This window comes from Anoplolepis gracilipes, chromosome 14 (assembly GCF_047496725.1).
Source record: "Anoplolepis gracilipes chromosome 14, ASM4749672v1, whole genome shotgun sequence".
Lineage (NCBI taxonomy): Eukaryota > Metazoa > Arthropoda > Insecta > Hymenoptera > Formicidae > Anoplolepis > Anoplolepis gracilipes.
This window is the reverse complement of record NC_132983.1, coordinates 4,008,958-4,026,768: the sequence shown is the minus strand read 5'-3', so window position 1 is coordinate 4,026,768 and position 17,811 is coordinate 4,008,958. Positions and strand designations below refer to the sequence as shown.

Sequence of the window (17,811 nt, the reverse complement as noted above, 5' to 3'; positions counted from 1 at the left end):
TTATAAGATATATGTATGTATATCTTCGCAAAATATGTACATGTAAAAAAAAGTAAGTTTAATTAATATACCATTTTATGTGCAAAAAGTCTTTATACTTTATTATTATTTTTTAAATTAAGGTCCAAAACACCTTGTTCAGAACTAGGAAGTTGAAAATAAAAAAATATCAACCCTGCAAATAAATATATTAATACATGCAAAGCGGTTTCAAATACTTGTGTGTACGGTTCATACATAAGTAAGTTGCGACAAGCCTATTTAAGTAATACAGAGCTACTTAGAAATGATTATTTCCCCGTGGAACACGAGTGATTCATCTCGCCTAATTAACGATCTACACGTTCTCCATATCCTTCGTACCCAAAATGTCACCTAACCCACTGTCACATGAAATAAATTTATCCGTAAACAAAGTCCTTTTATATCACATTAGCTATATCACATTTTCTTCTTAATATAAAAAAATATAATACAGTCATCGTCAAAAGCATTATTGTAAAGAAATATTAAATTCTTATTTTATTATCAATAAATAAAAACAATCTCGTATTATTAAATATAATTTATATACAAATTATAAGTAAAACAAGTAATAAACTATATAAATATTGTTTAACTAACAATAAGTTATAAATATATTAAATTATTATTTTTGACATAATCTTTTTCCAACTAGGAGGAAACAGTTATTTATTGTAACTTTTCAAGTTTTTAATATAATAAAATCTCAAATTAAAAAATTTTTCTTGATTAATATTAATTAGAAAAACTAAACTTGAACTAAACAGATTTTTAAGTGAGATTATAAATATTCTAAAATATAAAATATTATCTTGTAATGTTTCTACATTTCGATAAATATATATTATAAGCAAATATTTACATGGCATCCTACAAATTATTTTGCAACTTGTTCGTTTATGCATCATGTAGAATATAAAAAAAATTTATCGATTTTGATGAATGTCATATAAATATTTGCTTATAATATATACTTATCAAAATGTAGAAACATCACAAGATAATATTTTATATTTCAGAATATTTAGCTCATTTAAAAATCTATTTAGTTCAAATTTAGTTTTTTTAACTAATATTAATCGAGAAAAATTTTTTTCCTAAAACCGAAACACATTTTACGAGTACAAAGACTTCATTATAGGCGCAAAAGTTAATGTCGTTGTTAACGTTAAATACGAGCGTGAATTCGCTTTGGAACTGTCATCGACGAAGATTATCACCAACACACATCACATGTCCTAACTGCCGACGTGAAAAGCCCGGGAAGCTTAAGAAAGCGAAGAGGAAAAAACGTCAAAACACGAAAGCTTTGTGCGCGCACCAGAATAAATCTATTTCCTCTCTGATTTTGACACGACGATGTCTTGTTCTTGTACGCGATTTTCGGCAGAAATGCAACTGCAATATCGATTCGCGCCAGCGAGTAGACTGCAAAGCGAGCACGCGTATTTATAGATGACACATTTAGGCCAGAACGGTTTGAACTATCTTTATTTTGGCAGGTCAGCCTCCGCTTCGTGGGCTCCCACTCGTCACTCTCTCTAGATTACCGATCTGGCTAGTCTCTGTCTGGTCGACAATAATTAAAACTTCACCACCGGTCAGAGATGAGCGTTGCTCCCAATTTCTCGCTCCAACAAGAATATTTCTAACGATAAGAATAAATGTATTGTGTCTCTTCACTTTTTTTAGCTAATTATTAGTATTCTCTTAATAGCTAATTACTAATAGCTTATTAATAGCTAATTACTAATAGCTTATTAATAGCTAATTAGGAGAATACTAGAACACTATTAATAAATAATTAAATTTTTTTAGTATAGAAATTTATGACACAAAAGAAATTAAAAAATATCGAATCCAACGATAAAAAATAATATTTAAAAATATATATAAAAAAAAAAAAAAAAAAAGATTTTTTTTTAATTTGCTTAGATAAAACAAGATCTTTAAAATTTAAAAAACCGTAGAAACGTATAACATAATATAGAATTTGATAAAAAATAGAATATTTTTTAAACTATTAGCTTCACAAAACAATTTCACGACAGGTTATTTAAAATTGTGCCTATTGATTTTACCTAATAAAACATTGATTGTTTAATAAAATAAATGGCGCAAAAAATAGTCACTTAAACATACATGTAAATCATCTCCCCGCGTTACTGTCATGTGCGAAACAGCTTCTTATTAAGCGTCTTTGAACTTTGAACGCACGGCACTTGTCTTGAATATAGCATACAAAGTTGAAGATGAAACTTTAGCTTACTCGTATATCTTTGAGTAACAAGAAACTGGCCAATAATTCCTATAATAGATTTGAATTAGAAACAAAAGATTTTGCTGTTTATTTCGGGAGTCCCACTAGTAGGCCGATTAGTAACCGACTAGATACCAGTGCCCAAGACTTAACATCTGTTTCTTAGTATAATATGATTATACAACGTGAAATTAATTTTTGTTTCAGTCAAAAAAACTGCATTTTTTATAAAGCATTAAAAATGTAATTTCTAGAATAAACATTTGGCATCACAAAACGTATAATGTTAATTAAAAAAATTTAATATATAAAATATTAGAAAATTTGAAGTGTGCACATTTTAGAATTTAAGATGAAAAAATTACGATGTTGGAAAGAATATTTGGGTTTTACATTATGTATGTGTTGTATAAATTGCAGAATGTAACAAAAAAAAAAAATTTTTAAATTATGTTAAATATTCGATAAGACAAACTGTTTACGCACAATGTTTAACCATATAAATGTCTCAAAAAAATTTTTCTTAAATTATAAATAGAAAAAAAATTTTTATTTATTCATTACGAAATAAACTACAGGTGTGCAAGTAAAAAATGTGAAATTTTATTTCTTTTGTGTTACAAAAATAAACGCGCTGCTTCATTGCGCTCTTCGTGCGACTCCCCTACTCTACCGACACAAACGAACTTCTGGACCCCTGAAATAAATGCTCGCTTCCTGTAACACGAGATCGCGGCAGACATTTTTCAGACGATACAAACAATTATCCCGATCGTATTAGAAGGAGCGGCGCTACGTTAATCGTGTCCACCCTATACGCTATTTCATTTTCGACGTGCAACGTACCCGTGACCTTGACCATTTTACCATTTTAGATCTCATCAAGAGCTGAATCAAAGTGCGGATGTGTCCTAATTGTCGTAATTCAAGCATTGAATCGATGACGTAGGGTGAATCATGAAATTTGGGTCGAACTATTATGGCTCTTTCGTATCTTTAAATCAGAATTCGAATTAAATTTCAGATCAATCTACCATTCCCGTATCAATGTAGAATTTTTTAATATATCATTTTTACATTTATTTATAATTTAAATTGTATTATTTAAAAATATTATTTAAAAAATATTATTTAAATATTAATGTAGATATTTTTAATATATCATTTTTACATTTATTTAGAATTTAAATTATATTATTTAAATATTATCTATCAATAAACTCTCTGAGAATGGCAATCTTCTTGGATTCGCGAACGAGATAACGGAAGCGTAAAAGTTGGCAAACGTATTAGGATGGTCCAGCGCAGACGCAGGATAACTATACTCGTCGACGATGCTTGACGTCGTCTCGTTAGAGTAAAATCACGAGCAAGAAAGTTCGTTGGCCCCACGAGAGGAGGCTTCAGATACAATTAGTCACGTACGTTTTCTCACTAATCGAGTACGCAACGGCACCTCCGTGTAATAATGTCGCACAATCGACTGCATCAACGACGCAGATAATGACGGAAAATGAAGATCGTGCGAATGGGAGTAACGAGCCACGTGTCGGAGATCCTCCTACGCGTCTTCACATGACCTCTAAAAGTACATACATAATGAACGAACAAAAAATGCAAATGCAATCGAAAAGATATACGTCGTTAATGCGAAATTAATTTCTCCAACGATATAAATTACTAAATAAAACATTTTCTATCTTTTAATTAAACTAAACTTCCTCTAAACTTTAAATAGATTTTTTTTATAAATACGTTTAATTGACAAGATATCTCAATTCAAAAATAAAAATAATAATATGCAAGATAATAATCTTCCATAATTCTTCGTAGGTTAAAATAAAAAATAAAAAACAAAAATGCGCATAGTACTCTTGTACAGATATAAGTATCTCTATAAAACTAGATTAATTTCTTATATTAATTAAGATAAAAAAAACGATGATCATGTAGGAGTAGCATAACTGATACACAACTGACAGCATCACAGTTGCGTGTCCTACTGTTGCAGTCCTACAGCTGTAATTGAAATACAAGCGGTAGGGGGTTCACACAATTACTTGAGGGAAATGACCAATAAACGTGGGCGCGCAAGGGAAAAAGCTACTATAATCGAGCCACCCTATTATGGATTGCAATATCGATGGCGACTTATTTGAGTAGCGATTCCGTCCACCGAGATATCTATACAAGATATAATCGTTACTACGCGAGGTCGTAAATAATAAATATGAGTGTAATCGTTCGCAATATACGATCTTCAGCCTCGCCTTCGCATTTATAGAGCGTAAAATCATATCCGGTCATTCTTAGGAACGACCTCCCAGGTGAAAGAAATATTAATTGTACTATAATACGTATCATATTAAAAAGTAATTTGACAAAAAAAAAAAAAAAAAAAAAAAAAAAGAAAAGAAAAGATTTAAGAAACTTAAGTTTTTCTTTTTAAATCCTTAATTATTTTTCCTGTCTATTTATTATTGTAGTTTTTATTCGAGTTAAGTTGCAGTTTTAAATTGTCACTTAATCTTAATCTTAATAATAATATATAATTCATATTATATAATTTATACTAGATAGTATGATAAGAAACCGCAATATGTATAGGTAACCAATATAATTACTCACCATTTGTCAATGGCATAGTTTGACTCATTGTGATGTCTTGCAACGGCATATTATTGGTGCTGCAACAAAATAAAAGTAAAAAATTAATTATAGTATTAATTAACATAAAATCATTTCAGTCATCAGATAAACAAATAACTCTTACTTTATTAATTAAATTTTAATTTGATATTTTTTAGCGTTTAAATTGAAATAAAAAATAATACGAAACGATGAGTGTGAGTAATTTTTGAAATAAGACTAAATATAATATTAAGATTCGCGAGGCGAGAAATAGTCAAGACCAAATGACAACCAAAAAATATAACAATGCCAACTTCGACACGTGTTGGCATTGAGTTGACAATTGATTTACAGGAATACAATGAATACAAAGAAACCTGCCAATATTATTAATAGCACTGTAGTTTTTTTTCTGAAAATCGTGCTCCAAATAAAAATTATAGTATACAAATTCGTTTAATATCTATTAATTAAATATCTATGTATATAAGAATTAATTAATCAATGTAATAGCTGATAAATCTTTTTCATTATGTGATCAAAAATATTTAAATTATATAATTATATTAATGTATATATGTATATATGTATGTATGTATGTATGTATATATGTATGTATGTATGTATGTATGTATGTATGTATGTATGTATGTATGTATGTATGTATATATATATATATATATATATATATATATATATATATATATATATATACATACATACATATTTCTCGTGATAATTAAGTAACCAATATTAATTTTATGAATGACAAAGTTATTATATTAAAATAATTCATAAAACATTAATATTTTAAAATACAATGCTTCTGTATTTTATACTATTAATGTTTTATGAATTAGATTAATATAGGTAATAATCAACCAAAGAAGAAACCAAAATTTCTTTGCTTATGCAACAGTAGTTCACGACAATTTGCTTTAAAGATCTAAATGTAACAAGTCATTTTCATAATAGTCGCAGAACCGAACGACATTATACAAAATTAATCGCTTATGCAGAATTTATTCCGTTCAGGTCGCAGTTCTGCTTAGAAGTCATTACTGATGTAGTTTAAAGGAGCGCTCGCTATATATACGAAGATCTATATGCACGGGTTTATGTATGTTGGTATATTAACTCGGTGCGTGGCCGAGCTGTCTCGGACAAAAAGAGAGAGAGAGAGAGAGAGAGAGAGAGAGAGAGACGAAGAGATTTCTAGTAAAGTTTTATTTAGATTTCACGTAAATCCTATTCCGGTTCTTCCTCCATGGGACGCTGCAACGCGAAATGAGTAATTAATCTGCACCGCGCTTCTTTCGCGAATCATATGACGAATTCTGAGTCGATGCGTGAGTACAATCTTCCAGAAAGATATACGGGATGTTTAATTTTTATTTAAGACCATTTTTTTGTGTTGGATATTATAAAAAAAAAGATAACTGAATTACATGAAAATTAGGAATTTTTTTATTATAATATAACTCTCAAGTGACTGTAATGCGAGATTTTCCTTTCGCTCCAATAAAAAAATATTAATAATAAAAAACAATAAAAACTTATATTTTGGAAAAATTTTCTATAATTGTAAAATATAATAAAAAGTTTTCAATAGTAAAAATTAATAAATCATAGGTAATTTGAAAAGCTTTATTTAAAAAAGTTATTAAAAAAAATTTATATTCCAATTATTATTATTCTATAAGAATTTTATTGTAAAAGCAATATTTTTCTTTACTGTCATTTTGTAATGTAAATAAGATGTCATTCGCGTAAACAGAAAAAAAACAAATTCAGATAGTAAAAATATATAATAATATAGGTGTGGAACGTAAATAAGTACACACGGTGACTCAGAATCTACAAATGACTCACATGTGTTCAACATTTTTAAAAAATTTTACGGTATTATTTAAATTTACTAAAAAAAATGTATTATTTAAACTCATGATTTAGAAGGATCACGCTTGTTAAATAAGCTTCAAAATTTTTCTTAAAAAATGCTGAAAATACGCAAAATTTTTATCTTTCATACGGCTTATATAAACTTCTTAATCTTAAAAGATAACAGTCATCTATTTTGAAACGATTCAAGTTTGATTTCTGGAATTATTTGATATCTCGTCGAACTTTGAGATTATTCAAGTATTTACAGAGTAATCGGAACGAAATCATACGATTAACAAAAAATAATAAAAGCTTCTAATTTGTTTTAAACAGAAATATATAAAGCAAAAACTAAATAAAATATATCAAACGTAAAATGATACTTTTATGCAAATATGATAATTAATTCACAATTATTTTCTGTGATAGTTTTATCAATCTCTAATTTTAATGATCTTAAATATTTATTTTAAATAAAAGTCTATGCAATTTTGTATAAATTATTGATTAAAAGCTTAACAGCGTTATTTAAATAAATATGAACTAACACACTAATTAAGTAGCATCTGTAGATTTTTAACAACACCTTTAGCTTGTAAATAAAAACTTAGTTTCTCAGGGATCAAAACGGTATTCAGGAACATAGATTCTTTCGCACATAACATATCTATCTACCAAATATACTATAAGCTAGAAATAACCACGCCATGGAAGACTTTCGCAAATCATAACGCGTGGAATCTTTGTGCAAAGTATCGTGTTTCATAGTAAAGACGATTCTCTACGAGAAATACACGGTTATAACACAAAGCCGCAACAAAATGTGTGCCCTTCTGAAGTAAAACGCGTGTGGCAAATTAAAATATTTCAGAAACTTTGTGTATTTTTGCCGAAGCAAAAGTATTGAAAATCCAAAACATGTGAACTACACATGCAAGTATAACATATGCAACTGATTAATTTAATTAAATTCATGTATTATTATTATATTCATATGTGTGTACATGTGCAGAAATAAAATTATTAGATATAAATTATATACACAATATTGTGATTGCTATTATTTAAATAAATATGAACTAACACACTAATTAAGTAGCATCTGTAGATTTTTAACAACACCTTTAGCTTGTAAATAATGCTATTATTGCATTAACAGATTTTTTATGCGGATTGAATGCAATATCAAGAAGTTAATTTGCATTGCACATTGTATGTTCGTAAAGTCTGCAGCGATCTATAATCTTCAGTTATAATTAGAAAACATGTGGTAGAGACATAAAGAAAGTAATGCTATAATTTCATATACCGTCATTGCATAACGAAGAATTCGAATATATGTTTGTACAAATGGAACATGGTCTAATGTCCCTCGTAATTGACGAGTTCGTATTACTGCTATTTTCTTTGAAAATAGAAATCATTTTGTGCGCAAAACGATATTATCGTACATATTACAATTCAATAAAACGTCATTTAATTATTTTTAAAATTAGCTCAAATGCCGAAGAAAATAGCGAAGAATAAAGCGATAAAAAAAATATATATTAAAATAATGAGATACTTTATATAACAAAATGGAAAGTAAAAAATAAAATTTTCAAAAGAATATATCGAAAATGTCTCTCTTCGATTCAAACAAAATAAATCTTAAATTTTACTTTAGAAAGTGCATTTGCAACCGTTGGTAATATATAAATAACCAATAAAAAATAAATTGAAATCGAAAGCAAATAATAGTGTGAATGTAAGTAGAAAAACATGATTTTCGAACGACGTAATGTCTGAGCTATCTCCTTTCTAACAATAAGAAACAAGTCGGTTTTGTACACTGTGGAATTCCTCAGGAAAACAAAGCATTAATTACACTGTGAGTGCCAAGCTCGAGAATAGTCGGATCTTCGGATCTTTCTTATCGTTAAACGATCATAAAGACGACGAATCGTCTGCCAATAATAGCTCTACCAACTATTTAACCAAACAAATAAGAGCATATACATAGGATGTTTCGAGAGACTACCGTCATTCCGTTCATTTATGAGTTCCTTGCTCTGAAATTACTTGTGATTGCTTACTGTAAAATTCCTCTTTTCGTTTCACGAAAAACATTTATGTTTTTCAAATTCTTTAATAAATAATATGATAATTAAATCTCAAATTAAATTCAATTAAAATAATATACGCAACACATTTATCCAAAACTATCCGAAGAATAATATTATCCCATTTATACATATATACTTGAATTATATATATATATTTACATTTCTTCAATCCGCGGAAAATATCTAATATATAATAACTTCATTTTTTTCAGAAAACACAACTTTACTGTGTCGAAGCTGTTAATCAATTTTGATATATTATAAGTTAAATTCTGTAATTAAAATTGATTCAAAAGACTTCAATCTATTGTTGATTTAATAGATTTTATATATAATTTAGAATCTGTTTTTCTTTTTAATGCTCTAAATTTTTCAAATTTCTGGTAGATATCTAGCCTATCTTAATAGATATCTATCATTTCTGATATTTATCACGAAAATTTCAAACTGTGTGTAATTCTATCAAATTATTGATCCTGACATTTTGACAGCTTGATAATTGAGTTCAACGTGCTCGAACTACAGATGCAGGAGACATGTGCAGGGTGCAGGAGCGCGAGGGCTTTTCGGCTTTATTCCTAAACATCCGACACTGTTATATTAAGCGTTACCCTTACTGCCAGGTTTAACCAATCCCGATACGGACTTCTCGGAATCTTACATCGAGGATGCGCGTGGTCGGACGACATTAAAGGGTTCCAAAGACGAATGCAAGACGCGTATTATGCGATAACATAGAATTGAGCGTGAGTTTGTGCATTTTAACTCGTATAATATGCATGATATGATTCATTTACATATACGTCGCGTGACAAATTGCAAGGTGATTCAACTTACCATGATTTTGCATTATTTTCGAAGATTAAAACAATTTTCCATTTGTTAAAATTTAATTTTAAAGCAATTTTTTTATATTTTTTTTGCACAAAAATATAAAATTTACTCGCAGAATAGTATATTGTATAAGTAGAATTGTAATTATGTATATATATTGTATAAGTAGAATTGTAATTATATATATATATATATATATACATTTTATATATAATAAATATATATTTATTTATTTAATAAAATATTGCAGATTGTTAGTTATCATTTTTTTAGAATAATACATATCATGTTTTAATATATCGCGCAAATATTTTGTTAATTTTTATTTTTATTATAAATATTAATTTTATTTCTGTTATCAATTGGAACAATTAAAAAAATATGCAAAATATATATATATATATATATATAATTCGGACAAAGAACAATATTGCTCTTTGTAAGTATGAGATATAAGAGGCAGTCCGATGAAAGGGGTATTAGTTGCTGCCATCAGCTGGCAAGAGATGATGAATGTAGCAAGTAATCAATATAACAGTCAGATGTGCAGCAGCAGTCACATGAACCGAAATGTATATGCGTCTGAACTTTTTAAATGATATAAATAATGCATCATAAACGTATTATGATCTAGTTAACTCGTTTCTTATTGATTAATGAAAAAAAATATATACAAATTAAAAAAAGTAAAGTAAAATATAAATAAAAAATTAAAATACGTCGAAATATATATGTTTAATCAAGCATTTGTCTTTGTTTATCATTGATATCCATAAGTAAATAATATTAAAAAATTTTAATTGGGATTAATACAACTATAATTAATGAATAATAATATATTAATTATACAAATAAAATATATATTTAATATTCGCTTGTGACTTCCTCTTAAGATTTGATGAAAAATTTTTATAGTGGTTTCACATATTGTAACCTAGTAAACGTTCAAATTCATGTGGAAATACTGGATGTCATTTAATCTATTGTTTGAATAAATTTTATAAATTAAAAAAATTTTTAATTTATGAAACTTATTCAAACAATAGACTGACATCTATTATTTCCACATGAAATAATTTAAACGTTTACTAGGTTACAATATGTGAGACCACTACGTAGACGTCGGGCGAGCAAAGTTTCCTCAATTAACAGTTCGTTAAATGAATTGACTGAGCAGTTAAATAATTAGCTGGATCCTGACAGGAAAATATTATTTGCAATACATATGATGTATGTATCTGCAAGTGATTCGTATTGTATCAATGATTACATAATTTACTTATCATCAATTATTACTTAATTTTTATGTATTAAGACTTAAAGAGAACAAGTATTCTTTGATGTAAAAACAAATTATACATATTACATAAAGTAAAAGTGTACTGAACAATTTTTTGTACACAATCAGTAAAGATAATAAAGCAACGACCAAGATTATAAAATCATACGGCTATATATTATGGAAATATCAACTTAAAAAAAAAAAAAAAAAAAAAAAAAAAAAAAAAAAAACATGTGCACATAAATATAGTATAAATTACTCAACTATTATGATGTGCACCATTAATTTCTCTAAGATTATAAAAGTATATTATACATAATAGACACCTGCTAAGTGTTCCGCATGCATGCTCGTTAGTAGATACGATAAAGAGCACAAGAAAGAAAATGAAATCTCATCATTAACCTTTTCTGTACTGTATTAAAGGTTTTAATGGTTTTAACGCTAACAATATACTCGAAAGTTACATACATTATTTCCGATATCATATATAATTTTAATACTTTTCTTTTTTAAAACATTGAACAGGTCTTTTGAAAAATTGAATTCAATATTTTGAAAGATATATTCTAAAGAGATATTCAAAAAATTCAGAAATTTATTAGCGAAAAAAGTTACGATTTTTCAAAATTGAAGTTGTTCCTCCTGACAAACAGAATTCTCTTATACATTTTTGCATAGTTTAACAATAAAATCTTTAATTTACAAGAACTGTAGTTTCAATGTTAATTTCCTAGAACTTTCGATTTTTTCTCATCTTTAATTTTCAAATAACTCTCTTTTAATTGTATGTTCAATTAAATTCTCAGAAAATTAGAAAATATAAATATAAATCGTTTCCATGTTATAGAGATAATTCTATATAATATATGTATATATATATATATATATATATATATATATATATATATAAATAAAACCAACTGTCAATTGCTAATTTGAATAATATAACAAAAAGATTTATTGTCGTGCTTTCAAGACGCAAATCATCAAATAAATCAATCAGATCAACCCTCCCTCCATGTGTGTATATTTACGATATACTCACTTTCGACTGTAAGAACCCCAGGTGCTACTCCTCGTGGACGGCACATTTTGATTTTGGGTCGAATATCTACAACCGCCGAGAAGCATTCCGCAGCGATTCTGGCGTTCGACAACAATTGTGAGATGAAAACACGTGATCAGTTCACAAAATCCTCTAATACTCAGCTTCACAAAAAGTTATATAACATTCGACTCTCCAGAAAGTCTCAAAGCTGACATAAAAAAATACGTACACTCAATCACTTCTCTCTACGGAAATGCAGTTTTTATTTTCGCGATGAAATTCTAGAATCCTAATGATAATAATGGTGTCTCTCTTAAAATTCGCAAACGATAATTACACGCGGATCACGACGGTATCCCTTATAAGAGATCAGGTCCTCGCGAACAATGACGAGTCTTCGTGAATAATCCTGGAAATTGCACTCGCGTTTTCGCGAAATAAAAGCATGGCCACAGTTCAGAACAAAAAACACTCCCAAAGAGTCCGCTCTCGTATGGGCGGCGACGTTAGCGCGAACGTACTATGCTGCTCTGCGTAGCTGGACCGATCAATGGAGTTAACTCTCGCTAAAGATGACGCGTTAGATAATTCCACGTCGTTATCAAATCTCGTGCGGCGTCGGGGATCTCAATCGTTCACGCGCTTAAAACGAGACTCATTGGTGGCGATATTCACGTCAATTTCAGATGATTCACGATTATATAGATAACAGACAGCGATAGTGAAGAAATGCGGGGTTAGTACACTTATCACGACGAGTTTTCAGAAGTAGGGAGCTGTCAGCTTCCTGTTCCGACGATATCACAAAGGATGTACTCTCGCTTTCTATTAACGATGAATAATGCGTGTTATCTCGTGTCTCGACAATGACGTTTCGCGACGCAAGAGCGAGAGAACCTCGTCGTTAAATGCAATTCATCACACGCAGAATTCTGCGTTGATTTCACAGTTTGTTTATTTGAGCGTTACGAATGCTGTGACGTACCGCGGGATCACGTTTCACGAAACGTTACCTACGTATCACGCGACGCACGGAAGACGACTGACGAAAGACGGCAATGCGAGACGAGAGACGAGACGCGAGCCGAGCAGAAATAGAGGGATGGGGGACGGTACAGGGAAGAGGGGTGACAAGGGAGACGCAAGGGATGCGCTGTGTCAACCAGAGCGTAACTATAAAGAGGAGAAGGAAAAGGGGGGAGGGGAAAGGGCTGCAGGCATCTTTCCTCTCTACTGCGAGATCTCAGAGCAGAAGCAAAAAATGTAACCGAATCCGGAAATTTGAAAAAAATAAATAAATAAATAAATAAAATAAAATGTTTTTCTTAAATATTATTAATACAAATCTCAATTATTCTTCTGTATACTTTTTAAAATATATATTTATTATGTCAAAGCTATTATTTAATATTATTAAATAATATTCGAGACTATACATTTCTTATTATATAAATAGCTTTTTCATCAATAGCTAAATTTTCTAAATATATAAATTGGCACACATTCAAATCATATTTCTACAATAAAGAAATAATTATATTTAAATAATATACATTTGGCAGATAGTCAATATTTTTTCCAGATAATTATTTTTGTCATAATTATTCTCTTCTTTTTTCTCTTTTTTTAGCTCTCTCTTTGTCTAAAAAAATTATTTGTTATTTACATTATTTTTTACAAAAATATTAAATCATAAACCTGCTAAAAAATAAGTTTTTAAACTTTAGTATTTATCAAACGCACAACCAGATTGAAAAAAATCAACTTTAATTTATTTGTTCAATGATTAAATAAATATTTGTTAATGTCAACCAAAAATATAAATTGTATCTACTTTCATTGGCCTTTTCATTTCCTTCGTTATCAACGGACGTGTAAATCAGCATACGTACGATAGTCAATGTATAACGCCGTTGTATCCTCGGATCAAAGAGCAGGGGAAAGAGAGTTCACGAAAGCAATACATATATAGTGGTAAAAATGGAAGAAGAGAAGGGAAAGTAAGAAGAGCGGACTAACGGTGAATGACAAAAACAGAAACGAAGAGCATGAAAATGTTAAAAACACACACGAAATAAACGGATTAAATGTCGATTGAAAATTCAGCGTTTTTCAGTTGCAACAATTTCTTGAAACAAGAATATAGTATCAATATGTCAATGTAAATTCAATATTTTATATAAAAAAATAATATGAGTATATAATTTTACGCTTTCCTCCTGACAAAACTCACGAATCGATATTCGTTTTTCTTCTATGAAATATTTAATTATATATGTAGATTGTAGATATATTTATCATCACGTCATTAATGTCACGTGCATTTACGGAATTTTTTTCTTGTTACTTTCATTACTTATTTACGTACAAAAAGATTAATACGACGACAAACGATAGATTGATATAACTTGCAGTATATGTATAAAATGATCTTTAACCCTAAGAAAAGATAATCACTATTAACGCAAACAACGAGTGAATGTATGACTTATTGTGGAATATATGTTGCGAAATTACATGACATAAGTTGTTTGCACATTATTTATATGTTCTCAATATATTCTACTTTATATATTTTCCACTGAAATGTATCATTTTCAAGATTGAAAATCAATGGAGAATATAATATAAAAAGAAGATAAATAAAAAAAACTATAGAATTATATAACGGACAAAAAACAAATTGTATATCTATTAGTAAATGAAAATCGAAACGACATTCTAAATAAGGTAATCGAATATGCATTCCATCCGAATTTTATAACATAAGTCTTTTATACGTTTGAACAAAAGAAGATATCGTTTCGATGGCGAAATACATATCTATTTATATTTACGAATACAGATCTCCCGCACACGCACACACACGCACATATGACATGCTTGACGTACAGGGATCGCAGAAGGGGATCGCGTGGTTTATCGTTGAATGTCGGGGATAGACATTGAATCTATGAACTGTACTCACATGTCGAGTTCCATCGTCTTCACGAACGAAGACATCATCGTTTCTTCAAACTCCGCCATTATTCTCACACTCTCACTGCATTCCTTGGTGCGTATTTTCCCGATCGTAAACGCGAGCAAAAATGTAGCGAAACGCACGAAACGAACGTGTACGTCGTTACTTTTCAAAATCGTGCTTTGCGATGCGACCGTCGTGTGCGCTACTTGTCAGCTGATTGTCATTGGCCATTGGCTGCGTCATGACGTTCCATTTGACGTTTGGAACGCTTGCGGTATCATTTCATCCTTGTTGTTCACTCAAAGTTAAACAAAGATAAGTGATCGCGAGTGTTGCGAACGGCAAGTGAAACGCATCCTAGGTATATCTGTCATTGTTGGGTCACGCGCAGGTCTACCAACAGTCGAGTTGAAATGTCACTGCGGATCAGTGGTTCTCATAAGAAAACATTTTCGGGCTAAAATATTTTGATATGCCGCAATTAGTACATGCATCAGAGAGAATAAGTCTCTGAGTGAATAAAAATTAGTCACAAAAAATTACACATTATTCTCTTGAAAATTATTAAAGATAAACAAAATTCTCATGTATAATTATTTTTATTGCCAGGATGAATAATATGCAAGAATGAATTTCGCGTGTATGACATCGAAATTCAAACTCGATATCAATTCCTGCTACTATATTTGACATCTACAAATAAATAAAGTAATTATAATTAGAAGAACAAATTTATCTATTGTATCGAAACAAACATTAAATGAGAAAAATAGACGCAAATCGTTATTGGATGTTTTACTGTTGGATAGAATAAATAAATTTGAAAATAGATCAACTTCCTACATTATTATTATTAGAAAATAGCCGTAGAGTTGAGAAGCTCTGACTCATAAAATTTGCATATTGAAAGAATATATCGCAACGAGCAACCGGCGACGTGACAGTTGAGAGTATTATTGACTATGGATGGTTATGTTCGAAGATAAGGTAACTGTCACACAACAGTGTTACAGGTTACAGTTTCAATAAAACGAATATAATAATAAATCTTAATAGTATAATACTTTTGCTGCAACTTGAGGTGAAAAAAAAATTTATATATATATGTGCAATTAAGGAAATTATTAGTCTTATGCGTAAAAGTTTCATTGAAATAATCTTCATAACAATCCAAGATGTGCCATGTGTCTAATATATATCTATTTTTCAGTTTTGTGTACTGTGAAAATTGACAATCGTTCTGGATTGAACGAACAATAATTCTGAATTATTATAGAAATTTTTCTCGATTGTCTGAAGCAGTCTTTAGTATTTTGCTTGAAATGGAGGATGCACAAGAAGAGGTTAGTCAAGAATATTTTTTCACATTTTTGATTGAATACAAAATTTGATCAAAATATTCACACAACCATCAAATGCAAAGATTGAAATTATATAAACCAGTCATTATGGCTTAAGTTTTGCTTTAAAATACAATATATATATATATATATATTTAAAATATAGAATGTTTGTTACTGACTGTAACCAAATTTATGAATGGATCTTTCCTTAGATTTGATTTTAAATGATTTATTTTTATTATTACTATTTAATATTTGATAATAAATATTAGAATATTTTTTTATATTTAACTAAGTAAGTTTCAACTATATTTTATATCACTATATCATATGACTCATTTGTGTAAAACATTTTGTCATTCATTGTTTTAGTTACAATTTGTGGTAGATGATGTAAGCAACATCATCAAAGAAGCAATTGAGGTATCAATAGGAGGCAATGCGTATCAGCATAATAAAGTTAATCAATGGACCTCAAATGTTGTAGAAGCATGTTTAGGCAATCTTACAAAATTACAGAAGGCGTATAAATATATTGGTATGTAATGCAAACTAATTTTTATAACTTTACAAAGAATAAAAGTCATCTACTTCATAATGTATTAAGATCTCGATGGAACATCTTAAGGCAATATTTCAAGAAGAAAATTCTGTAACTGTTATTTGATTAATCATTAATTTACTCAAAAATATAAAAAATTTACAAATATAAAAATAAATTGTCAATTTTTATCGTTAATAACAAATTATGTTTGCAGTAACTTGTACAATTATGCAAAAAAATGGAGCTGGACTTCATACTGCGAGCTCATGTTACTGGGATAATGCTACTGATGGAAGCTGCACGGTACGCTGGGAAAATAAAACTATGTATTGCATTGTGTCCGTTTTCGGACTGGCTCTTTAGATTTATTTAATATTTTATCAAAATATAATTTTGTGCTTGAAAATAACTTAATAATTTCGTAGATATGAGATGTAATAAGCATTACTTTCAAAAATAAAATGTTTGGTTTTAATCTTGTTTGATAAAACTTAATATTTTTGCATAAATTTAGAGAAATTGAAGCTAAAAGTAGAAGAGCACAAATAATAACTTGAATTGTAGTTAAAGCAATGATTAATATGATGTAATACAAATGAAATCGACTATATATTATATATATATATATATATATATATATATATATATATATATATATATATATATATAGATAAATAAGTGTGGAAATAGGAAAATTACATAATTAATATTATTTAATATCATTATATAATTAATATTATTTTTTCTTAGATTTGCTTTTATATGAGAAATTATATTCTTTTCATTTGGTAACTTTTATGAAATAAATGCAAAAGACATCAATTAGAAATCTTATATTATTATTGCACAAGATAATTGTGCATGTTATACAAAATATTTGTATTTGCA

At 28.8% G+C, this 17,811-nt stretch overlaps 2 protein-coding genes across 6 annotated transcripts in view; one reads left to right on the top strand and one right to left on the bottom strand.

Moving 5' to 3' along the window:
- Positions 1-15,197, bottom strand: part of Cnn (phosphodiesterase 4D interacting protein centrosomin) — a 29,670-nt gene extending 14,473 nt beyond the window's left edge. The window contains exons 1-2 of one of the 4 annotated variants that reach the window (XM_072905303.1): positions 15,040-15,197; positions 4,913-4,971 (exon numbers count right to left, since the gene is read on the bottom strand). In XM_072905303.1, the coding sequence (XP_072761404.1) occupies positions 4,913-4,971; positions 15,040-15,098 (118 nt within the window). In that variant the 5' untranslated portion in view covers positions 15,099-15,197. Of the gene's footprint in view, positions 1-1,345; positions 1,458-4,912; positions 4,972-12,068; positions 13,127-15,039 lie in introns of those variants that run through there. The other 3 variants (XM_072905308.1, XM_072905302.1, XM_072905306.1) reach the window with 3 other exon arrangements.
- A 668-nt stretch (positions 15,198-15,865) lies between these two features.
- Positions 15,866-17,398, top strand: Dlc90f (dynein light chain 90F). 2 transcript variants are annotated; one of them, XM_072905312.1, is made up of 4 exons: positions 15,866-16,023; positions 16,247-16,379; positions 16,752-16,917; positions 17,138-17,398. In XM_072905312.1, exons 2-4 carry the CDS (start codon positions 16,359-16,361, stop codon positions 17,284-17,286), a joined length of 336 nt encoding a protein of 111 aa, XP_072761413.1. In that variant the 5' UTR covers positions 15,866-16,023; positions 16,247-16,358; the 3' UTR covers positions 17,287-17,398. The 2 variants fall into 2 exon arrangements, with proteins under 2 accessions (XP_072761413.1, XP_072761412.1); XM_072905311.1 differs by having other exon boundaries at positions 15,960-16,117.
- Positions 17,399-17,811: the final 413 nt, after the last annotated feature.

Bases quoted from the DNA above. Each gene is read 5' to 3' on its own strand.
- Dlc90f (XM_072905312.1), top strand. From the start codon at position 16,359: ATGGAGGATGCACAAGAAGAG. The intron at 16,380-16,751 runs GTTAGTCAAGAA...TCATTGTTTTAG, and splicing joins TGGAGGATGCACAAGAAGAG to TTACAATTTGTGGTAGATGA. The intron at 16,918-17,137 runs GTATGTAATGCA...TTATGTTTGCAG, and splicing joins GAAGGCGTATAAATATATTG to TAACTTGTACAATTATGCAA.